This window comes from Callospermophilus lateralis, chromosome 4 (genome assembly GCF_048772815.1).
Source record: "Callospermophilus lateralis isolate mCalLat2 chromosome 4, mCalLat2.hap1, whole genome shotgun sequence".
NCBI lineage: Eukaryota > Metazoa > Chordata > Mammalia > Rodentia > Sciuridae > Callospermophilus > Callospermophilus lateralis.
Window position 1 is genome coordinate 10346051 of NC_135308.1, and position 15742 is coordinate 10361792.

The 15742-nt window shown below is 43.6% G+C and overlaps 1 protein-coding gene and 1 non-coding gene across 2 annotated transcripts in view; both read right to left on the minus strand.

The window, feature by feature from the left end:
* Nucleotides 1-15670, minus strand: part of Dpysl2 (dihydropyrimidinase like 2) — a 113268-nt gene extending 97598 nt beyond the window's left edge. The window contains exon 1 of the mRNA XM_076853548.1: nt 15317-15670. Coding sequence (XP_076709663.1) covers nt 15317-15670 — 354 coding nt within the window. The remainder of the gene's footprint in view (nt 1-15316) is intronic.
* Trnaa-agc (transfer RNA alanine (anticodon AGC)) lies at nt 9056-9128 on the minus strand. Its single transcript has one exon. It is a non-coding gene; the product is annotated as a tRNA-Ala (tRNA).
* Nucleotides 15671-15742: the final 72 nt, after the last annotated feature.

Consider the following 15742-nt stretch of genomic DNA (forward strand, 5'->3'; position numbering starts at 1 on the left):
CAGCTCTCGGTCAGGAGGCAAAGCTGATCCTTCGTGGAAACCCTGTGTGGCTAATCCTGTCACTGAAGCTGGGGATTTAGTGAGCAGACTTACAGATGACAGATGTTTTTCAGTTGATTTTTTTTTTCCTCTCAGCCATCTTCCCTACCAGCTTTGGCTAATTGTATACACTGTAAGAAATTTAGTTCATTTGTGAAAATTTAAAAAAAGGAAAATGAAAAATTCCAACAGTTCAATGGATTGGCTTTGGTGACGTGACTGTAACTCTGAACGTGCCTCAAGTTTATAAAAGTAAGGCTGCAGATTTAAAATAGGAAATTCGTCCAGCAGCTCCCTACACAGCATTCCAAGTAAAATATTAACGAAAAGCATATGAAATATGAAAGTTCCAAACCGCTCTGGAAAACTTACACCAAGCGATGGATGCCCAAGGCCAAAACCTCACACTAACCTTAGGTCTTCGGATGCCACACGGTGTGGCCAGATTAATCACGCCTTCTCCTTTTCAGTTTTTCTGTTGCCTTGACATCTGCGGCCTTCCTGGCCCTGGAGAGGAGAAACTATCCCTCCCAGGGTTGGCCAGTTCCTAGAGTGAATAAAACCAGTCCCTGGGAGTGCGTCCTTCACACACAAACCAACCAATTCAGGGCCCTTGCTCTCACCTACCTCTTTTATGAAGCTCTTCAACTCAAGGCCACTGGCCCTAATCACCCAGGTTCATGAGTAAGACAATTAGAGACACTCCCCATGCCTCAGGGCCCTCCAAAATTATCCAAACTAATCCGTTTACCCTGCTTCTCCTATTCCTTCCCAGAAACCGTTAAGGTCTGCATTCTCCTCTTGCCGCCCTCTGCCTCCTGACCACCCTGGTGACCCCGCGTGGTATACCGTCACTCTGCTTCTTGGGATCTGAGGATAAACACTTCTTCCCTCACGACAGTCATTTCCATGTCTCTGTGTCTCATCACACCTGATTAAAACAAATCCCACACAGTTTTAAACAGTTGCCCCACTGACCTGCAAGAGGCCATGTATCCAACAGAGACCACAATTCCCAGAAAGGGACTGTGCAGGAAAGGGGTGGGACAGGTAAGGAGAGGAAAGGAGGGGCAGCGGGTACCAGGGTGCCCAAAGCAAAGTTTTCACAGATCTGTGTCAAAATGAGGGAAATAAGGCAGTCCTTCTTTAACATGTCAGGAGGCTTAATGGATGGTGCATGCTTCTAAATTCTCGAGTTAATTTTCTTTTTACAGTTTTAGTGCCAAGATGTCCTGTATTTTATGAGATGATAGTAAGTGGTGATTTTTTTTAATGCTCTTATTTGGCAACATACAATCTTGGCAACCCTTAAGTTGTTCTCCAGATTTCTATTTGGAAATGTGAGTAGGGTGTTAAAGCCAAGATCTCAAACCACCGCACCAGAAAACGGGAACTGGACAAGGAGCTAGTGCTTCAGTCAACTGGTGCCCATCGTCAGAGAGTGAGGCCAAGGACACCCAGGGGCTTCTTTGCTGAAAACGTGGATTCTAAAGAATCAAAGATAAATATAAGGAAAAATTTGGACCTTATGAAAAAATGACTGCAGAATAAAGGGTAGGAGACAGCATTGTGAGGGTAGGGAGAGGGGTGAAGGTTCAGGAAACTAGTTGGCATCTTCAGTGGAAATTAGAAAGAGTTCCAAAACAGGAAGATAAATAAAGCACTAGAGAATATAGTTATCACATCATCCCCTGATTTTAACAGCACACTAAGCAGCAAATTACAGTCAAATCTTGCTTAACGATGGGGATGCATTTTAAGAATCCTCTTGTTGGGCAATTTCATCCTCATGCAAACATCAGAGGGTACCCTACACAAGCTTAGAGGGCACCACCTACAAGACACCTAGGCGGTGGTGTGGCCTGCTGCTCTCTTGCTAAAGACCTGCCCAGCGTATGGCTGTGCTGAATGCTCTAAGCAACTGTAACACAACAGTAACCATGTGTGCATGCAGACATAGCTGTACCTAGAAGAGGAAGGGGAAAACACTAGGCAACACAACCTTTTAATTCCATTTTAATCCTGTGGGACCACCTTTGTATACGCAGCTTGTTATGTGGTGCGGAACTATCATTACCGAGAACTGATCTGTGACTCACCGTTAAGGGCTGAGTGTCCTCTATTGGAACAGAAACAATTCCACAGACATCAACACCAGATAAGGCCACTCTTTTCTAGAATGGACCAAAACAAAAATACCCCATAGTCATGTCCAATAAAATAGGAACTTTGTTGGTGGGAAAACACCAAACTTTCCCTCTGCTAACTAGTATGGGTAACCACTAGGGCTTAACATGTCAGCATTAGCCTCACTCTAATCTGCCCCCCATAGATAGTTTGCTTGAGAGTCCCAAGCATAGAATCATCCCCACTTTCTGACAGCACTTTATCCAGAGGAAGAACTTCCTTGGAGCCCCAAAACCAACCAACTGAAGTCCGAATAGCTCCCCAACACCCTCTTCCAGAGAAGCCATACAGTTCTCTATGGTGTGCTTTCTAGCTCTCTGCAACCAGGGACCAACAGTGCAACCACAGGTCCCGGTGGTCACTGGACCACTGTGCTCTTGTGGTCACAGGCTGAAGGACATGGACAACATGGTCAAGTAGGAATTAAAAGATGACTATTTAACATGATAGAGAATCACTCTCCAGCAATGATGGAAAAGCAGAATTGTCCTGTCAAAGTCAGGAATCAAGCAAGGAACTCTAACACTACTACCACGTTCCCGAAGTTCTACCCAACATGATCAACTAGAGACAGAAATGATAAATAAAAGCACTAGCCAAAAAAAAAAAATTAAAATTCACAAGAAAGTATGAGCCACAAAGAATAAAACCATCCAAAGAGAACCAATGAGGAACTATTAGAACCAAGAACGAGTTCATTACTATGGCTTGTTACTAGTTAATAGAAAACTCAGAAGTCTCCTAGAACATAAATTACAAAATACACTGGAGAAACTTCTCCTTCACCGCCGGAAAAAAAAAATCTGGAAATAAATCTAACATGAACATTCACAGAAATAAAACAAACTATCTGAATAAATGGCAAGGCATTATATAAACTTAGGTAAAGAGGCTGAATAACTGAAAAACAAATAGGCCTTATAATAATTCACCAGATTAATAGAATCAAAATCCAACCCAAGATTTTGGTAATTGAAAATAGCTTTAATGGGAAATACATTTGGACTGTGGGGAAACTAAATAGGAAAACTATTTTAAAAACTCCAGTAACTAAAGCAATACTGAATCATAACAAGTTTAGTGAAACTGATCAACAAAATGGAGCACAAGGCTGAGGATAAAGCTCAGTTGGTAGAGCGCTTGCCTCACATGCACAAGGCCCTGGGTTTAATTCCCAGCATCACACAAAGAAAGAGAGAAATGGGGCTGAGGGCTGGGGATGTGGCTCAAGCGGTAGCGCGCTCGCCTGGCATGCGTGTGGCCCGGGTTCAATTCTCAGCACCACATACAAACAAAGATGTTGTGTCTGCTGAAAAAACTAAAAAATAAATATTAAAAAATTCTCTCTCTCTTTAAAAAAAAAAAAAAGAAAGAAAGAAAGAAAGAAAAAGAAAAAAAGAAATGGAGCTGAAAGCCAAACATAAATCCAAGCCTCTGTGAATGGCTACACGTACTAGAAATAGTTGGAAAAACACCAATTATTCAATAAATATCCCTTTAAAAAAAACTAACTATTTGGAACAATAACTTATACCTTACTTTTAAGTCAAAGAGAAAACTTTATTACCAGATTCCAATGTAAATAAACATGAAATCAAAAAAGGTTTAAAGAGAAACTATAGGCAAATAGTTATATAATCTTGGCTGGGCATGGTGGTGCATGCCTATAATCCCAGTGGCTCAGGAGACTAAGGCAGGAGGATCGTGAGTTCAAAGCCAGATCCAGCAACAGCAAGGTGCTAAGCAACTCAGTGAGATCCTGTCTCTAATTAAAATACCAAATATGGCTGGGGATGTGGCTCAGCAGTTAAGTGCCCCTGAGTTCAACCCCTGGTACACCCCCCAAAAAAAGTCGTTATATCATCTTGAAGTCAGAATGATAATAAAGGCAAGAAACATAAAAAAAAAATTGATTAACTATGCAAAATTTAAATTTGGATGTCAAAAAAAACTAAATGCCATTTAAAAATTAGAGGCAAAGAAAGAAAATGCATAACAGATAACATTAATACAGATAAAATTTTAATATAAAATTTTCACAAATCAATGTTTAAAATATGAACATACATAGGAAACTAAGCAAGCAGCAGACTAACACTTGTCACCTACAAATTTGGAAAAAAAGCTCTAGGAACAACAAATTGGTGATATCAGGAATACTGAAAAACAATATTTCCCACTCATTTTTGGTAGAAGTATAAAGACTGAAAAACATAAATCCAACAAAACACTACCTGTGGTTATTTCCAGGCATCTAGATTGTCAATGATCTCTTTCTTTTTAAAAATTTGCTCATCAATGTTCTCAAAAATAAATATGACCCTTTTGTCATGTTAGTTCTAAAATCAAAATTGAAGTCAAAGTTTCTGGGCATCAAAGGACATAATCAACCAAGTAAAAAGGCAATCTACAGAATGGGAGAAAATATTTGCAAAGCATATCTGATAAGGAGTTAATGCCTAACATATATAAAGAACTTCCACAACTCAGCAATTTAAAAAAAAAAAAAAACTCAACTCAAAAGTGGGCAAGGGACTTGCCACTTCTCTAAAGAAGACAGACAAATGGTCAATAAGCAAATTATACCATGTTCAACAAAACTAATCATTAGAGAAATGCAGATCAAAACCACTATGAGATACCACCTCATACCATGACGATAATTACCACCAAACAAACAACTTGGTGTGGTGACCCATGCCTATAGTTCCAGCTACTGGGGAGGCAGAGGCAGGGGGATCGCTTCAGCCCAGGAGTTTGAGGCCAGCCTGGGCTACACAGTGACATCCTGTCTCTAAAAACAAGAGTATAACAGATACAGAGGAGGATGTGTAGAAACAGGAACCCTGAGCACATGAGCAGATACATCCAACAGTGCATCTGCTGAAACAATATGGCGCTTCCTTACGACATTTAAATCAGAATTATCGAAAGGTCCAGCAATGTCACTCCTAGGTATCTAATCAAAAGAATTGGAAACATGTGATGTTCACAACAACATTACTTCCGATAGCCCAAAGGGAGCAGCAACCTGAGTGTCCAGATGGGTGAAGGATGAACAGAGTGTGGTCTCTACCCACAACCAAGTAACATGAAGCCTGGACCAGGGAGGGAATTCTGCAATATGCCTGTCACATGAGGACAAATAACATGTGATCCCACTTATCCATGTACCCAAAGTAGTCAGAGTCATGGAGAGAGAAAGTACATGGGCTTGCTGGGGGCGTTGAGGGAGAGGTGAATGAAGAGTGTTTAATGGGTAGGAATTTTCAGTTTTGCAAGCTGAAAAATCATTAGTTCTGATGATTGCACAGCAGTGTGGATACACCTCTCACTGAACCGTACACTTCAAATCATTAAGACAGAATATTTCATGTTGTGCCTACATTATTTAATTGAATTCAGTTAGTTTCCCAGATTTGCTTGTTTTCATTCCCAGTTGTTGGTTGCTGCCTTCCTCAACAACATTCCTGCCATTCCAAAATCACTGGTTTGGAGAGCAAAAATTTTTAATTTTATTAAACATCTGTATTTACACGTTTGTATAGATACATATCTATGGACACACAAAGAAGGAATTTTCTTTATAGAAACAGAATCTTAAGACAGAAGGATCAGGCTTATTCAGTGCACAAAACAGTTCAAGAATACCAAACTATTGGGCTGGGGATGTGGCTCAAGCGGTACCGTGCTCGCCTGGCATGCGCAGGGCACTGGGTTCGATCCTCAGCACAACATAAAATAAAGATGTTGTGTCCACCGAAAACTGAAAAATAAATATAAAAAAAAGAATACCAAACTATTATAGGTGCTATCTTAAATGAATTTCAAAGCTCCCCAAGGACTTAGTTATATGAATAGGATTCTAGGATGAGGTCCTAAAACTCCCTTGCTAGATTTCAGTTGATACAGTAGTTTTTAAAACAGCCAGGTACAATGAACAACAAAAGCACAAGCAACAAAGAGAAGATAGATAACTTGGACTTTATTAAATTTAAAAGTTTTATACATCAAACGGCACTACCCAGAAAATGAGAAGGTAGGGCTAGAGATGTAACGCAGTGGTGGACTGCTTGCCTAGCATGTGTGAGGCCCTGGATTTGATCCTACACACACATACACACACACGTAGTGAAAATACAACCCACAGAATGGGAGAAAATAATATCAGAAACCACATATCCAATAAGGGGCTAGTATCCAGTACATATAAAGAATCCATACAACTCAACAGCAAGAACAAGACTATCAAACTTTAAAATGGCAAAGGCTTAAATAGACACTTCTCCAAAGAAGAGAGATGAATGCCCAGCAAGTGCATAAAAAGATGCTCAAGATCTTTACTTATTAGGGAGTGCCAGTTATAGCCACTAGGAGATAACAATCCACACCTATTCAGATGGCTATCAACGGAAAAAAAAAAAAAAAAAGGAAAATAACAACTGTTGGTGAGAATCTGCAGAAATTGGAATCCTCGTACATTGTTGGTGGAGTGGAAAGTGGTGCAGCCAACATGGAAAACAGCAATGCCCAAAAAGCAAAACACAGAAGCACCATATGACCCCGGAATTCTACTCTTTAGGTAGAATCCGAGATAATGAAAAACATAAATTTAAACAAAAATTAGTAGAAGAATGTTAATAGTGGTATTATTCAGAATAACCAAAAGGTGGAAACAACCCAAATGCCCATTTTTCATATGGAAAAATGAAATGTGACATAAACAGAACAAAGAATATCATTCAGCCATAGAAAGGAATGAAGCACTGATATGTGTCCCAATGTGGATGGACCTTGAAAGCATTATACTAAGTGAAAGAAGCCAGAAACCAATGGCCACAGAGCATTTGATTCTGTGGATATGAAACACTCAGAATGGCCAAATCCACGGGGACATAAGCAGATTAGTGGTTGACAGAGGCTGGGCAAGGGTGGAATAGAAAGTGTCTGCTTAATGGGTGTGAGGTTGCTTTGGGGGTGAAGAAAATGTTCTGGAATTAGTTGAAATAGTCATATAACTCTGTGAATGTACTAAAAGCTATTGAATTGTTAAAATGGGAATTAAATTGAGAATTTTATGTTCTAGGAATTTTGCCTCGGTTAAAAGAAAAAAAGAGAGAGGAAAAAAGTCTGGCACAGTGGTGCAAGCCTGTAATCCCAGTGACTCAGGAGGATTGCAAGTCCAAGGCCAGTCTCAGCAAATTAGTGAGGCTCTAAACAATTGAGCAAGACCCTCTCTCAAAACAAAAATGGCTGGAGATGTGGTTCAATGGTAAAGCATTCCTGGGTTCAAATCCCAGTACCAGGAAGAAAGGAAGGAAGGAAGGAGGGATGGATGGATAGATGAAGGAAGGAAGAGTAGGTCAGAGACAGAGAGAGAGAGAGAGAAGAGAGGGAAGGGAAGGAAAGGGGAGGAGAAGGGAAGGGAGGGGAGGAGGGAGGAGGGGAGGGAAGAAAGCCAGAAACAGCATAGTTTTCTTTCAGAGGCTTTGGTGGAGATGGGCAGAAAGAACCGCATAGATTTAGGCCAGGGCTAGGTGTGGCTCTGTGGTAGAGCATTTGCCTAGAATGCTCTGAGACCCTGGGTTCAACTCCCAACAACGCAAAAAAGAAAAAAAAAATAGATGTAGGCCATTGGACAGGACCCTGTGGTCAGATGACAGCAGGGAGCCCAACAAACCACAGAGCCACAGCCTGGGCTTCCTAACTCCTGCTTAGAGTTCTTTCTGCTGGACAGCTCCTGGGAACCAGAGCAACCTCTGTGTATATTTGCTCAGAAGCAAACCCAAAACCCGCTTCAAGGCAGTACCAGTGTACAGCTCCTGGCCCGTGCTACCAGTCTTGACCACAAGCTGCAACAAGTTCAAGCGGCCACCAGCCCACCTGCCATTGCTTTTATTAAAGACTCCCTCATTTGCTTGTGGACCATGACTGTTAGGGTTTGTGTCCCTTTCAAAATATTAAAACCCTAACCCCACCCCACCATGAGATTGTATTAGGAGGTGAGACCTTTGGAAGGTGATTAGGTCATGAGGGTGGAGGATCACTGTCCTTATAAAAGAGAGGCAGGGCCGGGCACAGTGGCGCACACCTGTAATCAGCAACCTTGGAAGCTAACACAGGAGGAACACAAGTTCCAGGAACACAAGGTCTAGCAAGGCTCTGTTTCAAAATGGAAAATATAAAGGTCTGGGAGTGCAGCTCAGTGGTAGAGCACTCCTGGGTTCAATCCCCAGTACCACCAAAAAAAAAAAAAATTTATAAAAAATTAATGAAAGAGAGTTGCCTCCTCTTTATACATCACCATGTGAGTACACAGCACTATGTTGGCCATCAGTGACCAGGAAGGGCCCCCACCACACATGGACTCCAATCTCCCGCACGGTGAGAAACAAAGACCTTTTCTATGGGGATGTGTCTTGATCTATGATCTGTCACAGCAACCCAAAATGACTTAGGCAATGATTTATATCAAGTGCAAAAATCATATTGTCATCACATTGCTCTAAACCTAGAAAGGGATGTCATTCATACTGTCAGAGTTGGCCTGTGTCCCAGCAATATTTGAAGACATTTCTTATGCTTAAAGAAAAAAGATGGATAGAACATCAGCAATTTAGGGTTCATTCATAAAGACAAATCAACTGTCCAGTTTACAAAAAATTTCAGAGTACACTTCAAAAATGGGTGAGAAAAGTTGGCATTTGTAAGACTTTTACAATAGTTAATTCTCGGGAGATGAAATGAGAAGAAATTTTTTTTTAATTAATTTTTTTAAATGTTTATTTTTTAGTTATACACAATACCTTTACTTTGTTTGTTTATTTTTATGTGGTGCTGAGGATCGAACCCAGGGCCTCACGCGTGCTAGGCGAGCGCTCTACCACTGAGCCACAACCCCAACCCAAGAAATGATTAATACAGAAAACATCTCAGCACATCACAGTCCTTAATAAGCAATCTGGTCACAGAGTCCTGAGTTGAATCCTTCCTCTCACATTTCATTTGCAAACAGCTTTGTAAGTTTCTTTTACCTTTAGGTATTTATTTTGCAAAGTAAGAATGAAGTATCATCTACTTAACAGAGTTGATTTGGGATTAATAAGACAGCACCCACCTAGCCAATCCCATAGAAACAGGAAGTTCAATGGGATATACAGTTTTATTCTCCCCCCCCCTCTGTGTATATGTGTGTGTGTGTGCGTGTGTGTGTGTGTGAGAGTTACTGGGGATAGGACCCAGGGCACTGCACATGCTGGGCAAGTGTTCTACTGCTGAGCTGCATACCAACCCCCTAAATCGTACCTCTGAGTTCACTAGAACTCACTGTCCATGGAACTGAGTTACAGAATGGTTTGCTGGGAGAAACATGGGATTAGGTTAGGAAACCTCGGCTCACATCCTAGTTCATGTACTTATTAAATAGTAAGATCTTAAGTAAGTCAGTGAAATGTTTTCTTACAGAAAAGGAATAATGCATATATCAAAGGTGGCTGGAGAAGAGCTTTAATGTAACATATTCTGCACATTCTAAAATGTAGACTTTAGGATGGAAAAGCACATCCTAGAGTTAGGTAATGCTACATAAATGACAAGGTTTTATGGTAGAAGACTGCAGAGAGACTGAGAGAAGAGATCTCCATCCTAACCCTGTAATCGTCACCAGAGTTCCACTGGATGAGGACGCTTTCTGAGCATCACCTTCTCTACTTTTAGAATGAGACAATTAAGTACTATTAGGTCTCTTTCAATCTGTAACATTCAAGAATGGCAGACTTTGTGTGTGTGTGTGGGGGGGTACTGGGGATTGAACCCAGGGATACTCTACCAGTGCATTGCATCCCCAGACCTTTATATTTTGAGATAAGTTCTAGTCACTAAGGCTGGCCTCAAACTTGTCATCCTCCTGCCTGAGCCTCCTGCGTGCACACTGTAACCAGCTGGTCAGTTCCGACAGTTCCTCCTTTCTCAGGGGAGAAAAGAGGGACTTGTGCACCAAAGGACTCCTAGGAATACCTGGCCTATCTATCAGACCTGGAAGAATTGCCAGCCCTGCCTTGATTTTCATGGCATAGACCCAGGAGTTTGTGAACTATGCAACATTCAAGAGCTCAGGGTCAGATTCATCAGGGACAGTTCAATGACAACGATTCTCCTCGCCTTTTATAAAAGGAAATTCTGTCCCTTGCTATCATATGGGAAATCCTGAAGGACATTATGCAGAGTGAAATGATCCAGTCCCAGAGGACAAAGCTGTTTGATTCCACTGACACCAGGTATCTTGAATAGCTGGACTCAGAGGCAGAAGTCAGAGTTGAGTAGTCAGACTCAGAGGAGAAGGGTGAGTGAGGGCTGGGGGCGGGATCAGGAGTGGCTGTTGACCTGGTACAGAGTTTGAGTTTTGCAAGATGGAAAAGCTCTGGAAATCATTTGCATAACAATGAACATTCTTATTTTTTTTAAATATTTTTTAGTTGTTGATGGATCTTTATGTATTTATTTATTTGTATGTGTTGCTGAAAATCGAACTCAGTGTCTCATGCATGCTAGGCAAGCACACTACCACGAGCCACAATCCCAGCCCCACAATGAACATTCGTAACGCTACATGGAACTGCACATTTAAAAATGACTGAGGCAGGAAATTTTACAATATGTGCATTTTACCAAAATTAAAATTTGTTTCCGATTTAACTAGTTATATGATCAGTTCAATAATCAGTTGGGGAATCAGGAGCAACCAATTATAATGGATTATCATTATTTCTTTCCCCTTTCCAAGTACTGATCCCTCCCAGTTCCCTCTCCCTCTCCCTCTCCCTCTCTCTCTCTCTCCCCCACCCCATGACCTTGAGTGACTCTCAGGTCTTTTTTGAATCCTGAATGCCCAAATGGTCATATCTGTAAACCTCCTCTTTGGAGCAATGTTAGTGACCTCTAAAGTACCAAATCATTGCCCTGGTTCTAGGCTCCAGGCCAGAACTCCACCACACATCCCACTAACTAGACATCCCTTTTGTTTCTCAGACTAGTCTATTATCAAACAAGAATCTCTGGGGACAACTTAGATATTAGCCGTTCACACAAAAGGTGAACTACTTTAATTACTAGGATTTCTCTGCCTCCACGATTAACTCAAGGAAAGTATTCTGGATGGGAGAAGGAAGAGCAGAGGGGGAGAGTGAACACGTTGCCCTTTAAGGAAGAGGGACTTAGAAGGGGCTTGCTATGAGGAAGGGTGAGGTGGTGTTGAACAGTACGGGGGCAACAGAGCAGTGGGCACCTGGCACTGGAGGGAACCAATATTGGGGTGGGGGTGATATTAGAAAGCATTTCAGAGACTTGGTGGTTGTCTTAAACCACTCTGTCCTGCTAGAAGAGAATACCTGGGACTGTGTGACTTATAATGAAGATTATTTGGCTTGTGGTTCTGGGGGTCAGGAAGTCAGATCAAGGAGCCACATGTGGTGAGGGTGACAATGTGATCAGCATCCATCCATGCACAAGGTAGAGCCCTCCCATTAATAGGTCCTACCCCCAACACTGCCACACTGGGCATTAGGTTTCCAACATAAGCTTTCAGGAGACACAGTCAAGCCATCAGGTCACAGCAGTGCTCTCCCTGGTTCACTCACTGTACCTGCCCTGGAAAAGGACAGTCACTTCCCCTGCCACTCCAGTCTGCACAGGGTGTCTGCTGCTAGGAGAAGGGCCTGGACGTCCTTCTGGAGGGCATGCTCACAGTCCAGTATCCCCGGATGAGCAGTGGATTGTGGCTAAACCATGCCTGGGGTGGAAGGGAGGGAATGTCTGGGATGAAGGGAAGAGGATGGGACACAAGGGCACTGGCAAGGGACAAGTAGGCTATGATGCAGATGTTCAGTGTTCATACGGAAAGGCTTGGTCCCCAGAATGGCAGTACTGGGAGGTGGCATGGACCATTAAGAGGTGGGTCCTTGTTTGAGGTCACTGTGGGTGTGCTCTCAAAAAGAATTGTGGGACCCTGATGTGTGAGTGTGTGTGTGTGTGTGTGTGTGTGTGTGTGTGGAACCCTCAGACAAAACAATCCTCTTTACCTCATAAGTAGCCTTCCATGGATATTCTGTTACAATAAGGAAACTTACTAATTCATTATGGAGCTGCCTTCCTGTTCTCCATCCGAGAGTCCCTCCCAGGTGGTAATCAATGTAATTTCACTGCTCCCCAAAGTGGATGTCTGCAGTGATATATGGTAAAAAAGACAATAACAAGATAGAAGCTTTCTTCACTCATAGCTGCCATTATCCCCTTTCCCTTCACCAAAACCTGACAGCCCAGGTCACACCACACCTCATGCTTCCTGGTGCTGAGTTGCTCACACTCTGCAGCATCTTTCATTTAGGCCCTGCCAATGTATCCACTCAGCCTCTCATCTCTTATGAGCCACATGGCTAAGGAAGCTGTTTCCTCCCTTCCCAAAGTTGCTAGAACAATATCAGGACTCTTAGTATGACAGGCAGGCAAAGCCACATCTGACCTCCCACTAACAGTACCTACAAATACAGATTCAGGGGCAGAGAGAGGGCATTAGACAAAGTTCCCAGGGTGCACTCAGTTTGCCTCTTTGTGCTAGGGCTCCTGAGAGGACTGCAATGAGATGCTGGCAGTCACCTTTGCTTATTAGCTGAAAACCAAGTAATGACCACTCAATTCAGTCAAAATGGTGGGCTCAACTGTGCTTTTGGAAATCTTCATTGTTATATACAAATACATGTATGCACGCCAAATGCTTTTTCCCTCTTACATAGGCATGAAAAATTCAAACATTGTAAGCACCTATCCAGGTAAATGTTCTTAGTTATGAATGACAAATCCCATAGGAGCAGCCCTTATGTGATAATGCTAGGAGGACTGCAGAAAGACTAAGACTGAGCAGAAGTGCCCTCTATTATAACAACCAAGCAGGCTAAACTGCATGGGATCTCGATTGGATATTTTTCTCTTCAAATCTCCCCCTCTTCTAGGGTTACAATCTAGAAGTCCAATTAAATTTAGGGAGTGTCTGAACAAATAGCCCTGATGATCAAACATCTAAGCTTCTAAATGGACAGCAAGGAAGATGTGTATTTAACCCAGTGAAACTAAGCCTTTCAAAAGCAAGCTTCACCTCACTGCCATCAATATAGGGTGACCACTCTCAACCCCTGTCCCCTGGTCTGCCATTCTTTACATTATCTCTTCTTTGCTTTCCAGGTGTTTTTCTGCTCCCTCCAGGACATCAGAATTAGCAGCACACTTGCCTCCCATGACACTGCATACACAATCATGATTTTGTGTGATCCTGGCCTCACCCAGGGTCCTCCCACAAGGAAGTACAGCACACTCACCCCACTTTCACCATCAGGTATATTAATTAGAAACTTTTGATTCAATTGTATGATCCCTTGGAACAAAGCAAATTTTTTTTTTTCAGATTTAGATTCTTCTGGTTGCCTCATAGGAAAACATGGATATGAGATAAATTGAATGTCAGGACAGGAAGTGGGAGAGTGAATATAAATTGATTAGTTGCCTCACCTTTTGAAAATGACAGCAAATCATTTATTGTTCTTAGAATTGGTTCTGTAAAAGTCAAAAGCTACAAAACTGAATGCCATGGCAGGAAAGGGGAATATCATGCTCCAAACATTCTTTATTTTATTTATTTGTCTTCATGTGGTGCTGGGGGTTGAATCCAGTGCCTCATATGTGCTAGGCAACTATGGCTACACCCCAGCCCGCCAAACATTCTTATCTATTCTTAATTGTTCTCTGATGGGTATGCAACCTTAACCTTAATAAACCTTAACCTTAATAAATGCATGTGAAATCCCTCAGTGAATGTGCATAGAATACCCCAACTTCTCTCGAAGCCCTTTGAGAGGAAGCATCTTGAACTTTTTATGACTACCTAGCAGGCAAGGCATACAACAGGTATTCAACAAATGATCCTTGATTGATTTTTCTCATCTTCACCATGGGTGTGAGAGAAAAGAAACAAAAAAAGAGTGTTAAAACATTTTGCACTGTAGATGATCAGTTGAGAAATTAAGACTGTGAAAAAAAATATTGCACAAATATAAAGATCACCCCGTTAAAGAAAAAATTGTGTGTATGAAGACTATTGGGTTTTAAATATTCTCTGCTCACATGTGCCAAACATTAAACATTTTCTAAAATCAAGGTTATCCAACCAACCTTCTTTGTCTCCCCATTAACACAATATAAGGAGACCAGTCTTCAAACGTGAGGAGGCTTTTTCCTTTTCTTTCTTACCCTTTGAACATAATCCACTTAAGTCCCCCATCCCCAAGGTGCTTCCCAAGCGGGCAGAGCGGGTGACGCTCTGGGAAGCCTTTACTGAGACACTTAAGCAAAACTCCGTTTTCCACATGGGCTATTTAGGAGCCTCTCGGTTTCCTTGGGTGACCCACTGCCTCCCTTGCTCTTCGCATGCTGTGAATAGGAAGCAGGGTGGAGAGATTCTCCGAGGCTGTTCAGGGAGGCGCTAGCCATGGTACTGACCTCGGAGCTCAGGACGAGAGGTGCCGAGGAGGTGTGACCATGAGTAGCTGAGTAGCCGTCGGAACCCCTGCCCCTCCCGACCCCCGGGGAGTCCACAGGCCTTCACGCCAACCCTCCACTGCACGCTCCAAGCTGCATCAAAAAAGGGTGGGGCACCCAGCCACAGCTGCAAACGGAAGCCGCCCGGGAGGATTTAAGAAGAATGGAACCATAGTCACCCCAACCCCCATGCGACGTCCCCAGCCAGGGATCCGCCTGTCCTTTATGCCCACTCCCCACCTCCCAGGCCCAGGAGGCGCCGGCAGCCTTTGTGGGCACACAGCCTCCCACCGCCCAGCCTGAGCCTCGCCGCACCCTGCGCTCAGAAGGGGCGGGCAGGGTGGGGTGCGCGCGTGCAGATGCGGGAGGCAATATTCAGGGCGGGTCCTGAAGGCGGGCACGCTGGGGTGCTCTGGGGTGCTCGGTTCTCCGCCGAGGTGGAAGGGGGCGAGGGAGGGGCGACCCCCGCGCCCCGTCTCCGTCTCCACCCACAAGCCCTCATACCAACCTGGTCGTTGAGGTTCTGCAGAGCCTCCTTGCCCGAGGTCCGCCGGATCTCCACCTTCCGGCCCGATTCAACAGATGGCTCCCCGCCGGCACGCCGGCCCTGGCGGGAGTACGGCGGCTGCGGGTCCGGGCCCAAGTGGGCGACGTCCCGCTGCTGAGCCACCACCTGCCCCGAGCCCCGGCCCACCGACAACGAGTCGAAATCGATGGTCTTATTCTCCGAGGACCCTTCCACCGGGCAGAACATGCCACAGAATTTCTGCCGGGGCTTGGGGCTGCCCGAGCCCAGGTTTTTAAAGAAGGCAGGGACCTCTTCGTCCTCTGCCGCCTTCCCAGACTGCTTCCTCTCGGCCATGGCGCGGGGACACGGGGAGGGTCCTCTCCGCCAGTCAGTCCGTCCGTCTGCGGGTCCCTAAGTCTCCCTCTC